Below are 24397 nucleotides of genomic sequence, written 5' to 3'. Positions count from 1 at the left end.
CTGCTGAAAATGCCGTGTGTTAAGTCATTGATGCTTTCTCCATTTTTGTGAGGAAGTGAGGACCCGATTGGTCTAGATGTCTCACCCAAGATCGTGGGATGCCACTAAAGAGCAATGGATCCTCCCTGTGGGAGCCCTCCTGCCCCTGTTCTAGTTCCCAAGGTCCTCCGGGAGGAGGGCTGTGTATAATAAGGGCCTTGAAGAAGAGGGGGCCTGTGAGAAGAGAGCCGGTGGGGCCCCAGTCGAGCTCTTGCAACCAAGTGCTTGGCTCAGGTGCTTGAGTCTCTGGGAGCCATGAGTCTGCCATCCTTTGCAAACACTAAAAGCCTCGATGAAAAGCAGGTTCTGTCCCCAAAAGCCATGGAGAGGTCCTTGACCCCACTGGCTGCGGTTTCTAATTTAGGAGGAGGCCCTACAAAAATCCATGGGCCTCTTTCACTTTCATCAGCTACAACAAACACCCAGGACTAATCCGGCCTCTTCCTCCTCACGTGATTCTCTGGAACACAAAGTGTGTGGTTTAAAGTGTTTAACTAGAGGAAGCCTTCGAGAGAGAAGCGGTGAAGCTTCTTTGCAGCCATCGCGGGACCCTCGGCCCAGGCAGTCATGAGGAAGGCATGGACAGTGCTGATGGTACTTACCTTCTCTGCCGGTGAGCTACTCAAACCCTAACAACATACATATATACAGATAATTATATATAATATGTATTTGTAACACATATATGTATAATGTATATATATATAATGTACATATATATGTTTATATATACAAAATAGGTGATTCAGACATTCTCCTCCTCCTTCCTGCCTTTGCTGGGGCTCAATGGGACAAAACCACTGATTTTGCCCGGAGAGAACTCTGGATCAAATCCCAGCTCTGCCACTTACCACTTCTGTGACCTCATGGAAGTCTGGTTCTCACCCAGAAAGAAGGGCCCGCTCTCACAAAGCTACCTCCTCCCCCGGAGGACGATGCATGTGGCGGGAGTGCCGGAGAAGGAAGCTTTGGTCTGGGGAGACACAGATGTGGGGAGCAGACGGCCTAAACGGGCTATTTCTGGAAGTAATGGCACTGTTGATTTGATGACTGTCTCTGTGCATGGGAGGAGGCAAAAGGATGGTGTCCGGCTGTGGGGGGGCTGGCCTGGGGGGACAACAGGATGGCTGGCTAGGATGGGAAGGAAGGCAGGACAGTCCACATTTCGGTAAACTGAGTCTCCAGAGCCCCTTCCAAATCAGTCTCAATTGTCCTTTGTGGCTTGACTTGGACAATCATGTCCCTGACTCAGAGCCTCCATTGGGCTCTTAAGATCTCTGCCTTTCGGGAATGATGCCCTGGAGCCTGAGAGGTTTCTCCTCGAATTTTCTCTCCTGTTTCCTCATGTTTTCTTCCCTGACAACCCTGTAAGTTAGACAGAGCAGGTTACTTGGTTACTTCTACAGACAGAAATGGTACCACATGAAATGGGTCCAGGACAACTTAATGGGCCATCTGGTTGAGAAGAGGGGGGGGTCAGGGGGTCGGAGAAGTTAGCCTGGGGACCTTTGGCATGTCAGTCTCTTCAGCCCCCTCTTTTTGTCATTTTCCCAAAACTTTAGGTTAGAAGTCTTGGTAGCAAAGAAATAGATAGATAGCCGTTCAATTGGTTGGGTGGGTGGTTTGGAGGTGGGGAAGTGCCCTGGGAAAAAAAGATTATTGTTCTGAATCTAATTTACTGATCACTTAATCCAATTTGATTACTTACTATCTATTTTACCATTTGGGGGATCCAGGGCAAATGATCTAATTTCTTTGGTCCTCAGTTTTCCCATCTATAAAATGAGGGTTGGATTAAATGACCCTTCAGGTCCCTCTCAGATCTGAAATCATGTGTGAGTGACTTGGGCACAAACCCCTCTGGGTCTGTTTCTCATCTGTAAAATAACAGGATTGGACTAGGAGGCTTTGAATGTACTTTCCAGCTCTGCATCCATGCACTGAGGATTCTCCTCTGATCCTCAGGTTCTGCTTCTGTAAATGAGTCTAAGGTTTCCAAGGTCCGTTTCAGCTCTCATGGCCTGAGATTTTATCCCTGTGGAGAATCTTGATAGTGGAACATTCCTCCATACATAGTTCTCTCTGTCTCTATAATATATATATGTATATGATATATATATATATATATATTAGTAGTATAACATATAAGAGAGAGAGAGAGAGAGAGAAACAGAGAGACAGAGAGAGAGAGAGAGAGAGAGAGAAAGAGAGAGAGAGAGAGAGAGAGAGAGAGACAGAGAGAGAGACAGAGAGACAGAGAGACAGAGAGACAGAGAGAGAGAGAAGGAGGGAAGGAGGGAGAATGAGGAAGAGGACATCATTATCCCAGCGTCTGGTTTTCCCCAAGAAAGGCTCAGGTTCTTGCCAAGGGACTTGGCACTTCAGCAGTTTATCTCTTCCTGCTGGTCCCATTGTCCATAGAACTTACATTGGTCCATCTGTTCAATAAGTGAGCACAGAGAGCAATGTTTGTGGGCCATATTCCAGGTTCAAGTCTCAGGAGTGCTGTGGAGAGAGTGACTCTGTTGGGGAAGGGAGAAAGGGGAGAGTTCAAGACTCAAAATTTGGCCAAATTATAGTTTTATAAAATGTTTAGTGGTGTTGGGGGGAAAAAAAACCAAACACATGACAATGCCATAGGAAAAAAAACACTGAATTTAAAATAATAAGTCTGAGTTCCAATCCAGGTTACCCATGGTAAGATATGTCGCCTCTATGGGCCTCAGTTTACCAAACTGTAAAATGAAATGATTGGACCAGATGCCTAGCCCCAGATCAGTGATCCGCTTCTAATCCATCCATTTCCTCATTTGCAGCAATTCTGAGCTACTACAGTGGTATAATCAATTGGAAACTGGTCGATGTCAGAGGATCCCCAAGGACATCTGTCCAAGTCACCACAGAAACTTCCCTCATAAACCCAACCAGCTATGCCCCCCATGATACTCTCCCAATGGGATCAGCAGAAGGCCACACCTCTGCCTCCAGCTGGCAAACACCCCAAGAAAGCCTGAAAACAGTGTCCACGGCCGCCCCATCCACGGGGGCAAGCACACGGCCAGCTGGTCCAGCAACTCTCCCTGATGTCACCACAAAGGTCCCACAAGACAGTACCCACACCAGGGCCCCCGAGGGTACAGACACTCCGGCTCCTACTGGGTCACTCACCACCCCTAGCCCAGGAGGGTCAAGCACCTCCATCACTCAGAGGACCATGACCCCTCAAACTACCACTTCTGTGAATCCTGATACTTCTGCTCCTGGGTCATTCCCACCACTCTTAGCCCAGGAGGGTCAAGCTCCTCCATCACTCAGAGGACCATGACCCCTCAAACTACCACTTCTGTGAATCCTGATACTTCTTCTGCTCCTGGGTCATCCACCACTCTTAGCCCAGGAGGGTCAAGCACTTCCATCACCCACAGGACCATGACCCCTCAGACAATAGCTGGTCCCACAACGTTAAGAATTACTACACAAATGACCCCCTCCACCAAACAGACTTCCCTGACAACATCTGGGACTGCAACCTCAGCCAAAGGAAAGAGCACCCGGGCTCTCCCCACCTCCGTCACACACCACGTCACCGCCACAACTTCATCTACCAAGACAACCGTGCGACCCACCCTTGCTCCCCAGCCATCAGCCCCTCAAACTGGGAACTATCTGGTTTACAATGGAAGCAGGGCTTGCTTGAGAGCTGAAATGGGTGTGCAGCTGCTCATTCAGGACAAGAAAACAGTAAGATGGGGACAGAAGAATGGGAAGGCTGGGGATGGTTGGGGGTCCTTCATTAGATGTAAGAGGTTTCTGCCTTTCTTTGAAAGGGGCCCTCCTGAGCAATCTGTAACATGAAGAAAAATATAATCAAGGAGAATTTCCCTCCATTTATAACTTGGCAAATAGTAAAGGCAGTGTGGGACTTGTAGCTCCCAGAATCCAGGGACGGGCTAGGGCCAGCTCAATAGACTGGGAAGAATCAATTATTAAGTTTTCTGTGTGAGCATTTACTCTTCAAAAATAGGCAAGTTACAAAACAAAGTTTGATTTTATTGCTTTTTTGATGGTTTACACCAGGGCTTCTTAAACTTTTTCTGCTCGTGCCCCTTTTTGCCTGAGAAATTTTTATATGACCCTGGGTATATACATATATAAAATAGGTGTACAAATCAAATATAATAAATCATAATTTCACAACCTCCACATTCAGTTGTGTGATCCCATATAAGTTCATGATCCCTGTGCCATTTACTCCCAATTCAGTTTCTTCAACTATAAACAGACTATTGGACTAAATCAGGATTCTTAACCTGGGGGGGGGGTCTATATCTCCAAGGAGTCTGGATAGATTTGGGGGGATCTATTTTCACTATTTTAATTTTCACTGCCCTCTCACTAGAATGTGTATTTAAGAACATGATTCTGGGAAGGGAGCCATAGATTTCATCAGATTGCCAAAGTGTTCCATAGCACTCCCTAAGACTCTCTGGAGTTGATAAATAACATCGAAGGGTCCTTCCCATTTTAAATGAATACTCCTCTGTTGTTGCATCAGCAAAACTGTAACTCCCAGGTAAGACCCCCGGGATTTTGCTTCTGGGCTCCCCACAAGGGACCCAGTTTGTTTGGGAGAAAGAGGAAGATGAGGGAAGACAGGATGCCTAAGAAATTGAATCTTGTTTCCCATTTCATTGAGCTCTTCTTTCTTTCTCTCTGGCTTAGTATTTTACATCTCAAATGTACTTCAATCTGGACCCCAATGGGACTCAAGCATCAGGGCACTGTGGCCCCCAGAGATCCAACCTTCTCCTGACTTTCCCAGGTGGATTTGTGAACTTGACCTTTGCGAAGGTAATAAAACTTGATTTTTTTTTCCTTTGTATTAGTAGTGGGAGGGGAAGAGAGAAGGCTTTGACCCAGAGTAGTGCTCTCCCTACCCTTCAACCTAAGTTTCCAAAAGGCCAAATCTCGGGACCCTTTGAAATCTTTAAGATAAGGCCTTTGGGGGAGGACTGGAGGAAATTGCCACACTTTCTGTTTGCTCTCTCTCTCCTTCAGTCCCCTTCACTGAAGGAAGTTTGCACTTCTTGGGCTGCTCTTAGCCTCAAGTGACTCCACAGGCAGGTGGTTTGTGACGGGATTAAAGGAGGAAGTTGGACTAATGAGCAAACCCTCAAAAATTCCAATGTAAGTCCAGTGCCTGGGTTCCCTAAGAATAATTCAAGCAGGGACTAACCACCCAACCCAGTTCCAAAATGTCAGGACTCTCCAGCATGGGTTTGGAGACTGGCCTTCAGCAGATCTAAAGCCACAATGCCCCATTGCTCTGATGAAGTCATAACGATTAATCCACTTTCCAGAAAGGAGCCCACATTCCTCTGGATAATCCAAACTGTCCCCCTAATGTTTCCTAAAGTGGAAAAGTAAGGCTAACGTGGGGTGGCTATCCAACAGATCTTAGCACTCAGAATCTCAGTTTCCTCATCTATGAAATGGACTAAATTAGGTATTATTGTCCCTTTTCCTTTTTTTTTCTGGCCTCAGACCCTTTCAAAAGTCTAGTGAAACCTGTGGATCCCTTCTCAGAACAATGTGGTTGTTTTTTTTTTTTATAATTTTTTTTCACAGTATATATGCATGAGTAAATTTTTTTTATAACATTATCCCTTGTATTCATTTTTCCAAATTATCCCCTCCCTCCCTCTACTCCCTCCCCTAGATGACAGGCAATCCCATACATTTTACATGTGTTACAATATAACCTAGATACAATATATGTGTGTAAATCCCATTTTCTTGTTGCACATTAAGTATTAGATTCCAAAGGTGTAAGTAACCTCGATAGATAGACAGTAGTGCTAACAGTTTACATTCACTTCCCAGTGTCAGAACAATGTTTTTAAGGTCGTTCAAGTTTCAGTTGAAAATTAGTGAAAACAAAGATAATTGTTTCCCATCCAAATTCATGAGTTCCCTAGAATCTCACCTCAGATTCTTGTTTCTAAGGTTCTTGCTGGTTATAAAGCAATGTTCTCCAGAGGTTCCTGAGTCACTTCTGTCTCCCCCATTTCATCTCAAAGAGCTCTCGCCTTCTTGAGCACACACACTCTCCTTCTATGGGGTTTTTCATGGAAAGTTAGGACCTAGCACATACGCTTTAATCTGGGATGAGATCCTCCCTCATCAAGCTCCCTCTGGGAATTTCTCAAAATGAAACGCGGAGAAACCTCAGAGATATGAATCCAAGTCCAAGACAGCACAACAAACCTAACCCCAGAGGTCAGAGTATCCATCTCATTTTACAGAAGAAGAAACTGAGGCACAGGGAGGTTGAGCCACTTGGCCACATAGTAAGTGGAATGCTTTTTGTTTCCTTTTGAGACTGGTCTCCCTATCTTGCCCAGAAGTACTACAGGGGCTAATCCCAGTACTGATTCACTAGGAGGTTTGGCTCACTCTCTTTCTGTCCCCTTCTGAGACAACATGGGACCCCTTTCTCCCTGCCCCATTCCCAGAGAATCCTCAGATTGAGACCAAACATCCAGCTGCCTCAGCCCATGGTTGTCCCAAGACCCCATCTCCTGGCTGAGCCCCCCACCTAGGTATTGCTGAGGATGCATCATATTCCAAAGGTTCTCCTCCATAAGATATAAAGGGTTCTGGGAATTCTGGGGCCATTTTCCAGAAGTACTTCTCCATAGGATGTACAAGGGTTCTGGGAATTCTGGGGTCTTATTCCAGAGGTACTTTTCCATAGGATGTACAAGGGTTCTGGGAACTCTTGGACACTGACAAACCAGAATTTGTTCAGAGAGCAGTGACCAGATTGGGGAAAGGCTTGAAGACTGAATCAAATGAGGCTAATGGAAAGAGCTGGGAATGTTTAACCAGAAAACATAATATTAGGGGATGTAATAGTTATCTTCCAGGGCTTGAATGGCAGCCATGTTGAGGGAGAGTTTATATTGGTTCTTTTGGGATCATCGGACATAGGTAGGATAAAATGGGTACAGAAAGGTTTCTATTCAATGAAAACTTTCCCTGCTAATTATTGCTGCTCTCAGGTAGAATAGGCAGAGGACATGTTTCACTATCGATAGTGACTTTTCAGCAGGGGATAGACCACCATTTGTCAGAAACAACATTGGGGAGGAAGGGCAGAAAAGCAGAGAAAACACTGACTAAGGAGCCGGAGGACATGGGTTCCATTGTTACTTCTGATGCTTAAAACCGGAGTAAAAGTCAAATGTAGCCTTTCCTATCTGTGGGGCTACTGAGCCTTTCTTAAAATAACAATAACAAAACTCACCTTTTATTGACAGCTTTTTTTAACATTATCTAAATTTCCTCTGGTAGACCTCCTACTTCTCCTATGACAGAATCACATCACATAAAAAAAGAATTTTTCCTTTTGCCAATTTTAAATAAATAAGCATTTATTATCAAGCAATCATATAACTGTCATATTTCTATTATATAATAATGCATTAGAAAGCTCAGATCTTGAGTCAAAAGACCTGGATTCAAATCCTGTCTCTAAAGCTTACTTCCTGTGTGACTTTGTATAAATCACTTAATTCCCTGGGTTTCAGTTTCTCATCTGTAAAAATGTGTGTTGGACTAGGTAATTTCTGAGGTCTTTTCTGCTCTAGATACATAATCCACCTACACTGACTTGTGGACTTAAAATAAGTCAGCTGTTATTATTTCTCACTTTCAGGGGGAAGTTCAGTTCCATGGACCACAGGGCAGGGTAGTAACTGCAACAACTTCACTATCTTCCTTTGGTTGAATCTGAAATAAACATGGCCTGAGTTGCTCTCCAAGCTAGAAAGCACTTCCTACAAATGTGAATGCTATAAATGCATTTTTGGTGAGCTGGGTAATCCACGCTCTGACCACCTGTGTCCCATAAACCTGTCACAGAAGGAGATGTGTGTACCCCAGTGCCTTTTTGCATTCTGCCTATTTCATTTTCCCTTAATTGGTCAATATCTGTTTCTGTTCTCTTCTATGCAGTCTTGTGCAGCCGGAGGAATGGCCCATCATTCCTAGAGGTGCCTTCATTGTGAGAGTGGATAGCACACATCAATTTCTCCTATTTGAGAAGAGGTTGAGGGTCCTTGAGGAGAATCTAACCAGATGTTCTCTTTGGAAACCTGTGCAGTGGATAATAAAAGGAATTTTTTGTAAAGGAATTTACAGACCCGAAAACCTAAAAGAGGTTTATTATGGGGTTTGAAAGTCTAGTTAGTAAAGTTGAAAATAGAGATAAAAGGCACCAGAACCAGGGTTCCAGTGGACAGAGATCCTTTGGCATGCCAGGCGTAAAGCTGCCATATTTGGAACCTCTGCAAAGAGAGGGCTCCAGCTTGGCTCTTTTATAATAGGGGGCTTTGGCTACAAGCTGAAGGGGGCTTTGTAGGTGGAGTCCCAGACTGGCTCCTGGCTGGGTTTCAGCCAGGGTTAGAATCTGAGTTGAATTCCATGGGTTTCGGGACTGAGCTGTCCCCACCCAGATAACAAAAATGAAACTGTTTGTGCTTAGGGTGGAGTCCTGAGGCAGAGTCCAAGGAGCTTTTTTCCTTTAAGGATTTTTCAGAGTTTTGGGGTTCCCTTGTCATTTCCCCTCAAGCAGTTAAAACTTAAATTCATTTAAAGGAAAAAGACTTGGGGCAGTGTCCCTTATTGAGGCAAAGTTGAAGATTTCCCCCAAGGATCTTCAGAGTAGCGGGGTCCTCTCTTCACGCTGATATGAACTCTCTCAGAATTTTCAGTTCCTCAGAATCTCTGTATTATGAATTTCTATTTCTTTCTCTTTTCTTTTTATCACAAAAGATCTGCCTCCCTCCATCAAGATCTTGCTCCAGATCTCAGCCTCTCTCATGCTTCCTCAATCTCTTCTCTGCTTCTCCTTAACTGCCCACAAATGTTCCCCATCTGCCCTAACCCAAATCAGTGCCTTTCCTTGATTTGTTTCTCAAAGTTACTTCCTGGTGTAGACCTGTAGAGGAAGCTACATTGAAAGTCAAAAGATCGAGCCTTAAGTTTACTGTCTGGTTGACCTGAGGCAAGACACTTGACTCTTTGAATCCCCAGTTTCTTTCATGTAGCAGACCTACAAAAGAATTCACTTTTTTGTCAAAGAAATCTTACCCATAGGTTATCATCTACTCTTGACTTTGAAGTATTCTCCCATCTTGGATTATGGGTTCCATTGGCAAGCTCTGTCCTTCTTCCTCACCAAAGATGTTCAGTATCTGAAATCCTAAGAAATTCTGATTTAAGCTTGGGTGTCATTGTCATAAAATGAAAATCACGCAAAAGTTAATATAAAAGGTTTTGTTTTGTTTTTACAGGTAAAACAGTCATACCATCTAGAAACAGTGGAGGCCTCTTTGACTGTCTCATCAAGTAAGTAAAATATTTGTGAGGGAGTGGGTAGGGAGATAGTGAGAGAAAGAAGACAGAAAGAGCTATATAGGATCTCAACTCTGGAAATCTGACTTCAAGTCCAGCACTTTGGGGGAAGGAGGGATACTATATTATGCTGCCTAGAGTAACTAATGTTCTCTGCAAAGCATTAAAAGCTGTGGGGCAAAGATCTATTGGATATAAGTTAGATAAATTCAACATAAGTCCAAAAGCTAATATCACAATCATTAGGTAAGCATGAGCTCACTGGTATCTCATGAACATATTAAACATTAGCCAGCAAAAAGACTTCATAACATAAACTGACTCATGTCAACAATAGTCATGGGCAAGAGTTTAGCTAATGATGTTTAATTATTAAAGTTTGGTCCACTGGGTCAGGGTTAAGGGAATGCAAAACTGAGACTGATCACACAGGATGCTGAGTTGAGGAAGAGAGAAGCTCCAGGGCTGTTGCAACAAGCTATGGAGTATGATGGTGGTAGAGTTACATGTATCATGTGGAATAATATCACTCTTCTGATTAGAAAAATCAAAATCAAAATTTCAATAACTCCCTATTTCCCTTCAAGTAAAATTCAAACCTTCAAGATCAACCATGCCACCTTTCTAGTCTATTTTATTGAACTTCCCTATTCTCTGTCCTCTAACTAAACCAATGCTAATCTATGTCCCTGAAAATGGCCTGTACTTTCCTACTTCTGTGTTTTTGATCATGATGTTCCTTATGCTTAAAAATTCCATACTTCCCCTTCTTCATCTGGTGAATTATAGCCCATATAAATAATAATAAAAACTAATGTTTATATAGCACTTGTGTGCCAGGCACTGTGCTATGAGCTTTATACAATGATTATCTCATTTGATCCTCTATGAGTAAGAACCCTGTGAGATGGGTCCTAGTATAACTCTCATTTTACACTTGAAGCAGACAGAAATGACTTAATCCAGCTATTAAGTGTCTGAAGTCAAATTTGAAGTCAGGTCTTTCAGATTATAGACTTAGTGTTCTATCCACTGCACCACTTTCCCCTCCTCCATGAAGCCTTCCCTGATCTTTCATAATATATAATTAAATCCACCACCACTACCATCACTAATTCCCTTAGGTATTTAATTTTATACCTTATTAATGCTTTTGTTATCCATTAATTTATATTATAGTTATTTGTAAAATTATTATATCTCCTTTGTTGTTCAGTCATTTCAGTGTGCCTAACTCTTCATGACCACAGTTGTAGTTTTCTCAGTAAAGACACTGGAATGACTTTTATTAACTTCTCTATATCATTTTACAGATAAGGAATTGAGATTAAGCAGGATCAAGTGACCCAAGGTCAGATAGTTAATAAGTGTCTAAGGCCAGATCTGAGCCCAGGAAGATGAATCTTCCTGACTTCAGGACTAGTACTCTGTCCACTGTGCCACCCAGTTGTCCATCACATCTCCTTATTATACTATAAATTCATGAATTCAGGGTTGATGTTTTATCTAAACTTTGTGACTCTTAGCTCTTAGCACAAGGCTCTATAACTATTAGTAATTTAATAAATAGTTGAAATGAACTGAATTGGTGACCCTTCGATGATCCTTTATAACTTTATTAATGACTCCATCAATCAATAAACATTTATTAAATGTTTATCTTGTGCCATTGTACTAAGTTCAGGAGATACATAGAAACATCTAAAATAGCCCCTGCCTATAAGGAGCTTGCATTCTAATGAGGCAGAGTGGATATAAGGTTACTCTAGAGCAAAAGCACTAGTGGCTGGGAGCATTTCAAAGACCTTCTGCAGAAGATGGTGAGCTGAGTCAGGGCTTCCAAGTGGAGAAGGGAGAAGGGAAAGTATTCCAGAATTTTACATGCAGTGTAGGTTCTTGATTCTTGTGTGTGAAAAACTGAAAGTTTATAATATATGATTAATGAATATGGATATATACAATGTTAAGGAGGCATACTTACTAGCACTACCACCAGGATTTCATTTTATTTTATTTTATTTTTTAAGGCTGGGTTTAAGTGATTTGCCCAGGGTCACACAGCTAGGAAGTGTTAAGTGTCTGAGATCAAATTTGAACTCGGGTCCTCCTGAATTCAGGGCTGGTGCTCTATCTACTGCATCACCTAGCTGCCCCACCACCAGGATTTTAAATGATAATGAAAAAAATTCAACCAACTCTTGTTTCCTCTTTATTCTATTCTGGGTGGTATGTGTGGGGCTGGATTTACCCTTATGAGGTTTACTCATTTTAATATAAAGTATCAAGAAAAATCCACCCAAATGCCACAGTAATGGCTATCACATAGTGCCTGACTTTCAGAGGGTCTCCAAGAAACAAGATCACCTAACCACTCAGGTTACCTCCATATTTTCTTCCACATCAGATTAGGTGATTAAAAGAGTGGCCAGCACATCCCTTTGATGACTGTGACCGTTTGAGTAGGCAAAAGTCACTCACTATAACTAATAAAGCTAAAAAGCCAATGCTTGCAACCCAGGGAAACAGAAGATTGGAAGAGAAAGAACTAAGGGATCCAGGCTCAAGGTCAAGTTTTATTCTAGTTAACACATGATCTTAGGCAAATAATTTTGTTTTTCTGGATCCCTGTTTTCTAGAGTCCATCCCAGCTCTAACCTTGTGATCCTTCTTGGTGTTTGCAGTGAACAACTACAGTGGCCTGAAAGATGGGCTGACAATGTTTGAGACCAAAGCGGGATACTCCTTCAAGTGTGTCAGTGAACAGAGTGTTAATTTGTCATCTTCTCTCCAGTTACACACCACTGATGTCCATCTCCAAGCCTTTGATTTTGATGGTGAACACTTTGGGAATGGTAAGTTGGGAGGAAAGGAGGGAAAAACTCACACAGTTTATATGTAGAGACACAAGAGACAACTTCAAACATTGCTGAAGTAACCACAGCAATGGGCACTCTAGAAACTCTGTGTGTGTGTGTGTGTGTGTGTGTGTGTGTGTGTGAGAGAGAGAGAGAGAGAGAGAGAGAGAGAGAGAGAGAGAGAGAGAGAGAGAGAGAGAGAGAGAGAGAGAGAGAACTTAGACCAATAGGCATCTAAATGCATGCTAAAATATCTTTTTGCCCAACTTGTCAGGATGTGACTATCCCTTCATCAGCACCATCCCTCATACACGCCCACAAACACACACACGTGCACGCACCACACATGTGTGTGTGTGTGTGTGTGAGAGAGAGAGAGAGAGAGAGAGAGAGAGAGAGAGAGAGAGAGAGAGAACTTAGACCAATAGGCATCTAAATGCATGCTAAAATATCTTTTTGCCCAACTTGTCAGGATGTGACTATCCCTTCATCAGCACCATCCCTCATACACGCCCACAAACACACACACGTGCACGCACCACACATGTGTGTGTGTGTGTGTGTGTGTGTGTGTGAGGAGAGAGAGAGAGAGAGAGAGAGAGAGAGAGAGAGAGAGAGAGGAGAGAGGGAGAGAGAGAGAGAGAGAGAGAGAGAGAGAGAGAGAGAGAGAGAGAGAGAGAGAGAGGGAGAGAGAGAGAGAGAGAGAGAGAGAGAGAGAGAGAGAGAGAGAGAGAGAGAGAGAGAGAGAGAGAACTTAGACCAATAGGCATCTAAATGCATGCTAAAATATCTTTTTGCACAACTTGTCAGGATGTGACTATCCCTTCATCAGCACCATCCCTCATACACGCCCACAAACACACACACGTGCACGCACCACACATATGTGTGTGTGTGTGTATGTGTATTCAAATATAAATACAAGCCTTCCTATCACATACTTTAAATCATGCATTGGTACTTACTTATGCTCAGAAAAATATCCATTTATTTATACTAAATCAAAGACATTTAAAATAGGAAAATGTATGATTTAAAGAAAACAGTGTAATGCAATAGAATGTGTAATTTTTGGCTCTGCATTTTACTACTTACGTGACAATTGTTAAGCCATTTGACTTCTGGGCCTTAGTTTCCTCAATTGTAAAATGAGGAAATAATATTGGATAAATGTAGTTCTCACTTAGTAATCCTAACAGATAAATTCCTGGGGCATTTCCTTTGATCCCATACAATCTCAACAATATAATTAAACAAGGTCAAGGCCTTACTCTTACAAATATATATTTTTACTTTATCCACATGATCAAATAAGCATGGACAATAGTATATGCATGCACGGGCACTTGTGTATAGGGACACATACATATACCCCTCAACATTATTTAAAACACTTATTTGCTTCTGGATTGGCTATATTAGAAGAATACCTTTGAGATCTTGAAAAACTTCTCAATTCAGACCTTACTTAAATTGGTGCTTAATTGGTACAATTCAGGATCTCAATTATAGAACCTACCTTGTTCTGATTATTAGAACTGGAAATCTCCATTAAAGAGAGAACTGATAACTCAGAACAACAGTAAGCCGTTTTGGGAAACCATTCTTCTTAACTATTAGCAGATCTACATTACCAGCCATAAAGGGGACTTTCTCACAGTCATTTCTTCTTTTTTTTTTTTTAAGTATTTCATTCCCCCCCCCCGCCCCATCACATCAAGACAATTTTTAGCATTCATTTCTATAAGATTCTGAGTTTTAATTTTTTCTCCTTCCCTCCCTTCCCTTCTTCTGAAAATGGCAGACTATTTATAGATTATACATATAAAACATATTCCCATATTCAGTCACAGTTGTGAAAGAGAAACAGATCAAAAGGGGAGGGGACAATGAAAAAGAATAAAGTAAGTGAAAAAATTATATTTCCATCTCCATCAGTTCTTTATCTGGTTATGGAAAGCATTCTCCTTTGTGAATCTTTTGTATTTGTCTTGGATCATTGTGTTGCTAAAAACAGCTGAGTCATTCATAGTTGATCGTCACACAATGTTGCTTATACTATATATAATGTTTTTCGGATTCTGCTCATTTCACTTTGTATCAGTTCATACAAGTCTTTCCAGGCTTTTCTGAAATCTTCCTGTTCATCATTCTTATTGCACAATACTATTCCACCATAGTTATATCTTTTCCATCCAAATTCTGCTTTGATTTTAACCAACAAGGTGAAAACTCATAAAATAACTCAAGATTTTGAAATTTTTATATTCCTGGAAGTTTTCATTTTGAGTTATCTCTCAAGATGTAACTAGTGAATTCTTTTGATTTTCATTTTACTCTCTCATTCTAGTAAACTTGACTAGTTTTTCATTTATGATGCCTTGAAATACAGTACACAGGATTTTTTTCAGGGTGGGGGAGGTGGTGGTTTGGAAGTAGATTGCTATTTTATACTATCCTGGACCATCTGACTGAAAAACTCACTAAGCTTTTCTCCCCTTCAATGTCCTGATATGTATATTCATCAACTCCTCCTGGCTGCCCCTCTATGGCTGTAATATTTCTCACTCTAACTTTAATTGCAGTGGATGAATGCTTCAGTGATAAAAACAGGAGAGAAATCCCTGTGGCTGTGGGCCTGAGTATCGCGGGATTACTTGGGGTTTTGCTTACTGCATGCCTAGTTGCCAGGAAGCGGCCCGGCAATGGATATGAACGCATCTAAAATCAACTCCCTTCTACAAAATGTGCGTAGAAAGTTCAATAGCCTTCCTTGGCTATTGCATACCGCTAGCTCAGTCTAAGACAGAATTGACTTTTTCCCCCCTAACAATTCCATCAGGAGGGTCTGGGATGAGGCTGGTTCACAGTTATGTCAGCAGAATTGTCCGGGGTTCAGAGGGATGAGGGGGGCGTCTGGGATAGGAGTTGCTAGTCTCCCCTACAGTTTACTTAAGCTAACTTGTGAATCTCTCATTTCTGTAAAGGAAAGGAGTCTGGACAGCTCAATAAAGAGCAGGGAGCAAAGTAAGCCATTAATAATCTGGGCACTTAGAAAAGGAAGAAAACTTCTCAAAATTTAGGAGACCTGTTCTCCAACTGTGCACATGCTTCTTGCATTTTTTCATAGCTAATCTGAGTCTTCTTATGTTAATTAAGAAAATGATTGCATTTAGACAAATCTATATGGGTTTCCAGAAATCTTTTAAAACTGCTAGATTCAGGACCAAAATCCAACTTCACATTATGATTCAGTTGCAAAATTGACAAATTTTGCAAGAAATGACTCTAAAATTTCTACACCTTTACTTTTCACTTCAGGACTCATTTATTCTCTATTCTCTCAATTCTCTTTTCCCTATTCTGTATATCTGTTATGTCACTTGTCCCTGCTCTAAGCTTCCAAATTTCCTCTTCTATATTTTGGGATAGTTTGAGTATATATTTTTTCCTTTGCAAAACATTAAAACATTATCAAGTTTCAAAGCTAAAACTACCTTCCTGAGGGTGCTCTCTTGCTCTCTCTCTCTGTCTCTGTCTCACTCACACATACACACATACAAATATTTTAAGAAATTACAAAGCAATGATTCTTGTCACAAAATACATCTAAAATAGAGAGAAAACTGTTCTGTTCTACCTTTTCCTGCAAAACAGGCTATATTGAAATTTGATGACCTAGAATTTTGAGGCAACAGAGAATATAGTGGACAGAGTTATTTGGAGTTGAGAATTTCTGGGTTCAAAATTGATTGATCACTGACACTTAGCTAAAGGCAAGTCACTTAATCCTTCTGAGCTTCAGGCAACTTCTTAAGACTATTTAATACAATAACAATTCTTTCAAACCACCATAAATTCTACAAAGAAAAGAAAAAATAAGATTCTACATATTTTAATTTTTCAACTGTTTTTAAAGAACAAGATGCCCCCCACCCCAAGGACATAATTCATGATTTATCTTATGACATTCATAGACATTGGGAACTCTGGTTGCTGCAATCACTTATTAGTTGTTCTTTGGGAGAATTTCAATTCCTTAAATTTCTGAAAGTATCAGGAATGAAATAGAGTCTGAAACCTCTAGAAGGCCTTGATACTATCATAGCCCCTCTAAAGTGTCAAGAAATCCCACATTGGGTTACTAATGATTACCCTGGAAATCCATTACAACTGTTCTCAATCATTGGCCAACCAGATTTCCCAGAGTAACTCAAGAGTCTCAGAATGCTCAACAGAGAAAACAATAGAAAGAATGATGGCTCAGAAGTCAGAAGATCAATTCTAAAATCAAATCTGAGCTCAGAAAATTACTACCAATGTCAGCAAGATCTAATCACTTACCATCCCAAGGCCTCAGTTTCCTTATTTATAAATGAAGGTATACATGGCCTTTGAAGCCTCATAGCTCTAAAATTATCATGGGCTTTGAGGATGAGGAATGGGGCTCAGAGACCTGTCCAGTTTCACTGGAGAAGCCCCATGTTCATCTGAAGTTTCCATGTTATCATGTCAGTGAATACTAAACTTGCTTTTGTGATACATTGTCCATGTGTCCTGTCCCAGTATGAATAGTTAAACCTATTTGTAGTATCCCCAAAGCAAGGCTAATCTTTTATAACTAGACCAAAATTTTGTTGATTAAATGGGATACCTAGAATAATGCAGTGGAATTGGAAGTCCAGAACATAAAAATGAATCAGATCTGTTTGTTTTCCATTTCTCTTTCTCATAATCATGAATATGATTTAATATTCATTATTATAAAATCATTAGCCTCCCCTATAAAGGGATAAGGTTGGATTAGATGATCTTTAAGGTTCCTTCCAGCTCTAAATTCTAAATTTGGAAGAATGATTCCATTCTTAGCTAAATGTTTCTTAAGTTGTACTTGTAATAAGAGTTCCTAGTAAACAATGAAGAATGGAACCAAAGTTTGGAAGCATTTTAATTAGAAGTGTCAAGTCACAGGTTATATGAAAGGGATGAGCTGTGCTCTCCATCCCTCTTGGATTCTGCCTTTGGGCAGATTCCTGGCTTTGAAGTTGTGCTCTGATGCCAATGGAGCATGCAATGAGGAGTATGATGGGGCATGGGAGTGTGCCAAGAGAAGTAGAATGATACAAGGATAAGAAGCATATTCTGCTATGTCATGAAGGTATTCAAGCAACTAGTGGCCTTGACATCTGTCAAAAGAGAAAGATGACTTCTTACTCTCTGCTCAGTTGCCAGAAGTTGCCATTAGGTCTTAGTCCTAAGAAGCTTGGCTATAGTTCTTGCTGATTGATGTTTATTTCCCAGGTCTCTAGCTCTCTGCTAGTTTTTCTGTCATGCACTTGCTTCCAATTCATTCTCTCATTCTATTGCTTTTTCTAATGATATAGAGCTTTTTGACCTGAACTTCTACTACCTCCTCTCAATGCTTATTAGGCTTTTGGGGTCTGTTGCCAGGGAATAGTAATAGATTCTAGTAAGTTCTGTGGGGAAAAGGGTTTTTCTACTCAGGGAAAGGGTTTGGACCAAGAAGGACTCATAACCTGAGATCCATGGATTCATTTGGAGTTTGGGAACTTGGATGGGAAAAAATGAATAGTGGTTTTGTAATCTTATGCATTTTATATTAATCATTTAAAATTCATTTAAAACTATTTTTTTCTAAAACAGGATCCTCAGTTTTCACCAGACACATACAAAAAGAGAAGAATCTCTGGTGCTAGACTAAAATAAACTTTAAAGTTTCCTTTCTAGCTCTGTGATTCTGTTATTTGTGTATTCACAATGCTGTGTTTTTAAAATGATTTGGAAGGAAAGATCACAATGGTGCTCCTAGAAACAGGTATCTTCAAGATAAATAGATTCATTTTTTAATTATGAATCACAGCACACTGGAATAAAGTAAGATACAGATTTCCCAAGTTGGATAACATCCTTTTTTTTAGCTTTCATAAATACATGGCAGTGAAACATAATGGTTAGAGGGAATCAGGGAAAACAGGATTCAAGTTCTCCCTCTGTATTTGATTAAGTGTGACTAAGCAAGTCACCTAATCTCTTAGTGCCCTAATCAACTTTCTAAGACTAAAAGTTATAGACAAGTTACTCAATGGTCAAGGAAAATTCTACATGGGAGTTCTCCATACAGATGGCACTCTTCCTCCCTTGACCTGACCCCTCCTACCCATAAACAACAACAACAACAAAAATCAAACCCTAATTCAGGACGGCTTTGCAATGTTTTTGGTTCATTGAAAGAGAGGGAAAAAAGTCATTAAAATTATAAAGTAGAAAATATGGGTGATCTAGTGTTTTCAAAATGCTACCCATCTAGTGATACAAATTATCTTCAATAATATTTGAGACCCTTCTTTGCAGGGCAAGTCCAGTGAGGACTCCTTGTGATCTGTAAAATGTTGTCACAGTCTTACTCTTTTCCTACAATCCTGTATCTGTCTCTTCTTTTAGTGAATGAATGCACATCTGACTACGCGATTATGGTTCCAGTGATCGTTTTGATCGTCATTCCTCTCTGCATTGTGATCTTGGTTTTCTGCGGAATTCGTCTGAGGAAAAAGTCAATGGGATATCAGAGGATCTAGGTGCTATAAGGAATTCCTGAAAGAAATGAAAGAGTTTGGAATTCCTTAATCATCTTCAAGACCTTAGGGAATTCTCTGGTAGCAAATTTTAAAATTAATGTTCATTGCTCTGATCTGAAACCCCAACATTTCCCAATTTTATCCAGGCCAATATTCAGTAAAAGAGAGGAAAAAATATTCATGATTTGATGGGAAGTGGGGGAATATGAGTGGAATGGGGAGGAGTATGTGTGACAATATTTAATTGATTATTGAAGATTATTGATTGGTTTCCCCTGTAAGAAACAAGAGCACCAAAAGAGCAAAGTATTTTCTGAAATGGAGCAAGCCTTTGCCTGTCAATGACACAGCTGGTGGTTGAAGGGGCCTACACTAGTGGCTATTTGTTAGTTTTTTATTTGCTTGAGAGATGTGGCCTCCTTGGCCAAAAGTTAGACTTTCTTTTTTGTCTTTGACGTTATCAAGATATTTTCCCACACTGAGCTTCCGTTTTCTCATCTGTAAAGTGGGAGAATTAATCTTCTGGCCTCTAGAGTCCCTTCCATCTCCACATCCATAAACCTATGACCTCTCTGGACCTCAGTTTCCTCTGGTGCAAAAAGGGAGTTGGATTCAATTGCTTGCAGCTCTAGATCCATGTTCCTTTGAACTCTGCCAAGAACACAAAGATAGTGCTTTTGCTGGCTCTTGAGTTTGTGACATGAGAATATTAGTTGATATTGTTCCCTTTTTTTGATATAAGGTAGAAAAAGTTTTTTAAAAAGTTTATGTGCATTTATACAAAGTCTATTTTTCATCTTTCTACTCCCTGCTCCTAGCCCAGAGCCTTGTACACAGTTGGAATTTAATAAATGTTGACTAAATTGAGCTGAATTGAATTATATATTCTTCTCTTAAAGAGGGGCAGCTAGGTGATGAGTAGTAGCCCTGAAATTAGGAGGACCTGAGTTCAAATCTGGCCTCAGATACTTCACACTTCCTGGCTATGTGACCCTGGGCAAGTCACTTAATCCCAATTGCCTCAGAAAAAAAGAAAAAAAAAAAGCAACAATTGGCTGAAGGGAGAAACAGATTAATGAGTATAAGTAACTAACCAGAAAATCTATTTCTAGTATCATAGATTTAAGGTAGAGACCTTGAAAATCATGTCATCTGACTACTTCATTTATAGGCAGTCAGTCAACCATTATTTATTAAGCACTTTCTATATGTTCGTCCCTATATTAAACACTTGAAGTCCAAAGAAAGGCAAAAGCAGCCCCTATCCTTCAGAAGTTCACATTCTAATGAGAGAGACAACATGTAAATAAATAGATATTACAGGATATATGTTGTTTGTTCCTTCGTTCTGGAAAGTGACCATGACGTCAGTGAGGATTCAAGTTGGGGGGAAGTAGAGGTGCAAAGTCCCCAGCCTTACTTTCTCCTCTAGAGCCATCTGGGTCCGGTGGCCAGGTAGAGATCAGGACAACTGGAGATGGCCCTGGATGCAGTGGGAGGCTTTGGCCTTTTAAAACTAAGGTCCTTCCCAAACATCTCTTTTGTCTGAGGCAATGCCCATTCAGTGAATGTGCTAGGTAAAAATGAGACAAAGAATGACCTCTTTTTACTTAGTCAAAACAAAAACCAATCTGGGAGAGGAAGATCCTCAGGATTTCTAGCCAAAACAGAAACAATTGCCATTTACACTAATTCATACTCATCAGAATCCAAACAAGGACCCAGTGAGGTTTGGCTTGGCATCTATTGTTGACCAATCAATGAAAGCCTGAGTGATTTGGGTTTAAAGCATGGTACTTAAAAAATAAATCTAGTCTGGAAACACCGAGATATCTAGTTAGGTATCAGTGATGAAAATTTATATTCTTTTGGGCCAAGCACTCACAGGTAAAGGTATGGTTCCCTATGTGGCCAGAAAGAGAAGAGGGAGAGAAAAGGAAAAGAAGGGAAGGAAGGAAGGAAGGAAGGAAGGAAGGAAGGAAGGAAGGAAGGAAGGAAGGAAGGAAGGAAGGAAGGAAGAGAGGAAGAGAGGGAAAGAAAGATATACATAATTTATACAGAGTAGATGGAAAGTAATCCTAGAAGGTAAGGAACAATTGGGGATGGTGGTAGTGACTGACACTAAAATTCTACAAGTGAGGATTGAGAAAAAGTCATTTCATTTGGCAATTAAGAGATATAGGTAACTTTGAAGAGAGCAGTTTTGGTTGAATGATGAAGCCAGAAACCAGATTATACAAGATTTAAAAGAGAATTAGAGGGAAGGGAGTAAAAACATCAAATATAGGCTTTTCAAGTTGTTTAGCTGAAAAAATGGAGAAGTATGTAGTGGCATTTTGGGAACCAGAGATATTGAACTTCCTTCTGGAGAAGTTAAATAATAGAAATTAAAATAGAGGTATAGTGGACTGAGTGCTGGGCCTGGAGTCAGGCAGACTCTTCCTGAGTTCAAATCTGGTCTTATACACCTACTAATTGGGTGACCCTGGGCAAGTCACTTAACCTTATTTGCCTAAGTTTCCTCATCTGTAAAATGAATTGAAGAAGGAAATGGCAAAACACTCCAGTATCTTTGCTAAGAAAACCTCAAAAAGATGTCACAAAGAATTAGACCCAACTGAAAATGATTGAACAATAACAACAAAAATGAATAACAAGCATTGTATTGTAAGATGTCATCAGTGAGTCCTAAGCAACTTCACACTTAGTTTTACAGAGCAATGGGTCTGTTTTGGTATATAAAATACGTAGCTAGAAACAAGAAAGAAGTTCCAAATAGTGAAGGTTTTTCAAGTGGTTGAGTAAGAAAAATATTAAATACAGAAGAACTTCGGAGCTGTCCAGGAAAGAGCAGGAACTCTTTCCAATTCAATGAATAGGACTTCTGAAGTTTTTTTTCAGTTTCTATTCTATGATTCTATTCCAATCTTCAATTCTATTACATTTTTGTATTTATTCCTTACTCACGACAGCATAGCACCACCTTGTGGCCATATAGATGAGAATGTTCTAAAGAAGCTGACTACCCACAGTAAAGGCAGACAGAAATATTGTCACCTCAGTATATAGAACACCCAAAATAAGTTTAAGGAGCTTAGGAAACAGATCATAAGCCTAGCACAGAGAAATGCAATAATTGCAAAAAGGAACTCCAATTATCTCAATATTTCCTAGAATTCTGCAGCAAATAATTTATTGCTAATATTAAAACGAATAACCTACATTTGTGAAGCACTTTGAGTTTTTTCTTTTTAAAACATTGTTTATTTTCAACATTCATTTTTAAAATTAAATTCCAAATTCTCTCCCTCCCACATACTCATCTCTCACTCACTGAGAGGCAAGCAATATATCCATTAAACATGTGAAGTCATGCAAATAATATTTCTATATGAGCCAAGTTGCAACCAAAAGAAAAAAAAGTTAAGTGAAAAGGTGATACTAAAATTTGTAATCTGAGTTCATCCATTATTTTTGTGATGATGGATTATATTTTTCATCATGACTAAAATTTACATGGGTTCAATTATTTCTATGTAGATAATTCCCTTAGCCAAAGTATGCTTCAAGGTTGAGTTCTGGGCCCTCTCTCTACATCCTCTCTCCTAGTTATCTCATCACCTTCAGCATTGTCTTGAATCATTGTATTGATCAGAGTAGCTAAGTCTTTCACCATTGATTATTGAATATTGCAATATTGCTGTTATTATATACAATGTTCTCCTGCATCTGCTCACTTCATTCTGCCTCAGTTCATATCTTCCCAGGTTTTTCTGAAAGCAACTTGATCGTTATTTCCTTTGGCACAGTAGTATTTCATCCACAATCATATACCACAACTTGTTCAACCAATCCTCAATGGACAGGCATTCCCTCAATTTTCAATTCATTGACACCACAAAAAGAGCTGCTATAAGTATTCTTGTACAAGTAATTCCTTTTTCCTTTTCTTTGATCTCTTTGGGATACAGACCTAGTGGTGGTGTTGCTGGGTCAAAGGGTGTACTTAGTTTTATAGCCAGAGTTGGGCATAGTTCCAAATGGTTCTCCAGAACCTTTATTGAGGGAAAGAAGGAGATTAAAGAAAGAATCTCTGCTGATCTCCAGTCTCCAAATGGCTTTCCTAAATCTTGAACTGGATATCCAGTTAACTTCTTAAACTGACCCTGCCCCAAACAGAACTCTACCTTTTCCCCTAATCCATCCTGCTCCTACCTTCCTATTACTGTAGAGGGCAGTCCATGCTCTCAGATCCTTAAGTTTACAACCCAGGAGCCAGGCTCTCAATCCCTTATCGAAGTTCTTGCTGAGGGCTGTCATTTTCACTTTTTACCCTCTCAAATAAACTCCCTTTTCTTCTCTGACATTAACAGCAGTCTGGAGCGGTCTCATCACCTTGGACTGAGCGATCTACCTGTCCTAAGTCTCTCTCCAAGCCAATTCTTTTTCCATTCAGTCACTAAAAGTGATTTTCTTTTCTTTTTTTCTGAATAAACAAATTTTATTCAATTCAATCAAATGAACAAGTAAAATAATATAAAATGTCATTTATCAAAATGCTTTTAAAACTGAAACCTCAAGTCATTTCAATATTTTAAAATTTTTTCACAAAGTAACTATTTTGAAAATCTTTATCCAACTCATTTAATTTGCTGCAATAAATGGCTCATTGACAAATCTATAATCTTTTGCTCCAGTATTGTACATAGAATTAATGAATTACTTTATATGTAATATATTTAATATGTTTTAATGAGATCATACCCAATACATATTTTCCTCAACTTTATTTTTATATATCTAATACCTTTTAAGAAGTATAACTTAAAACAGGTTTATAGTCTAGATTCCAACTTATTTAAATCAGCTACTTTTCTGCTTTTGTGAAATCTTCCTGTACTACAAAATCATGCATGATCAGCACGAATTACAAACATATCTGCTTCAGTGCAAACATTTCTCAGACCGCCTCCATTAAAGCCATTTGAGAGCTTCATAATCTATTTCACTAAGTTTTGTGAAAGGACATGCATGAATCTTCATTATGTCTAATCTTGCTTGTTCATTTGGTAAATCAATATAAATATATCTAATCTTCCTGCACACAACAAAACAGGATCCAATGTGTCTAGTCTGTTTGTAGCCATGGTCATTTTTACTCTGTGCAAAGTATCAAATCTATCCATATGATTCAGTAACTCCATTATAGTTCTCTGAATTTCTTTATCAGCTGAAGTACCCTTAGAAGAAAATGACAGGGGCAGCTGGGTGGCGCAGTGGATAGAGCACTAGCCCTGAATTCAGGAGGTCCCGAGTTCAAATCTGGTCTCGGACACTTAACACTTCCTAGCTGTGTGACCCTGGGCAAGTCACTTAACCCCAGCCTCAGGGAATTTAAAAAAAAAAAAAAAAAAAAAAGGAAGAAAATGACGGCCACCAATAACATCTATTCATCCAAGAAAAGGATGCATTGTTGGTGATCCCTAG

The 24397-nt window shown here is 40.0% G+C and overlaps 1 protein-coding gene and 1 pseudogene across 3 annotated transcripts; one reads left to right on the top strand and one right to left on the bottom strand.

The window, feature by feature from the left end:
* Positions 1-367: 367 nt before the first annotated feature.
* LAMP3 (lysosomal associated membrane protein 3) lies at positions 368-19777 on the top strand. Of its 3 annotated transcripts, none has more exons than XM_074298301.1 (7): positions 368-652; positions 2856-3780; positions 4762-4890; positions 9399-9453; positions 12141-12311; positions 14900-15061; positions 18777-19777. In XM_074298301.1, exons 2-6 carry the CDS (start codon positions 3361-3363, stop codon positions 15037-15039), a joined length of 915 nt encoding a protein of 304 aa, XP_074154402.1. In that variant the 5' UTR covers positions 368-652; positions 2856-3360; the 3' UTR covers positions 15040-15061; positions 18777-19777. The 3 variants fall into 3 exon arrangements, with proteins under 3 accessions (XP_074154402.1, XP_074154403.1, XP_074154405.1); XM_074298302.1 differs by lacking the exon at positions 18777-19777 and adding an exon at positions 17979-18047 and having other exon boundaries at positions 502-652; XM_074298304.1 differs by lacking the exon at positions 14900-15061 and having other exon boundaries at positions 504-652.
* Positions 19778-23777: 4000 nt separating this feature from the next.
* LOC141561854 (26S proteasome regulatory subunit 10B-like) overlaps positions 23778-24397 on the bottom strand; it is a 5406-nt pseudogene continuing 4786 nt past the window's right edge.

Source organism: Sminthopsis crassicaudata, chromosome 3, assembly GCF_048593235.1.
Source record: "Sminthopsis crassicaudata isolate SCR6 chromosome 3, ASM4859323v1, whole genome shotgun sequence".
In the NCBI taxonomy this organism is placed as follows: domain Eukaryota; kingdom Metazoa; phylum Chordata; class Mammalia; order Dasyuromorphia; family Dasyuridae; genus Sminthopsis; species Sminthopsis crassicaudata.
Note: the sequence above shows the minus strand (reverse complement) of the source record. Positions and strands in the feature narration are given on the sequence as shown.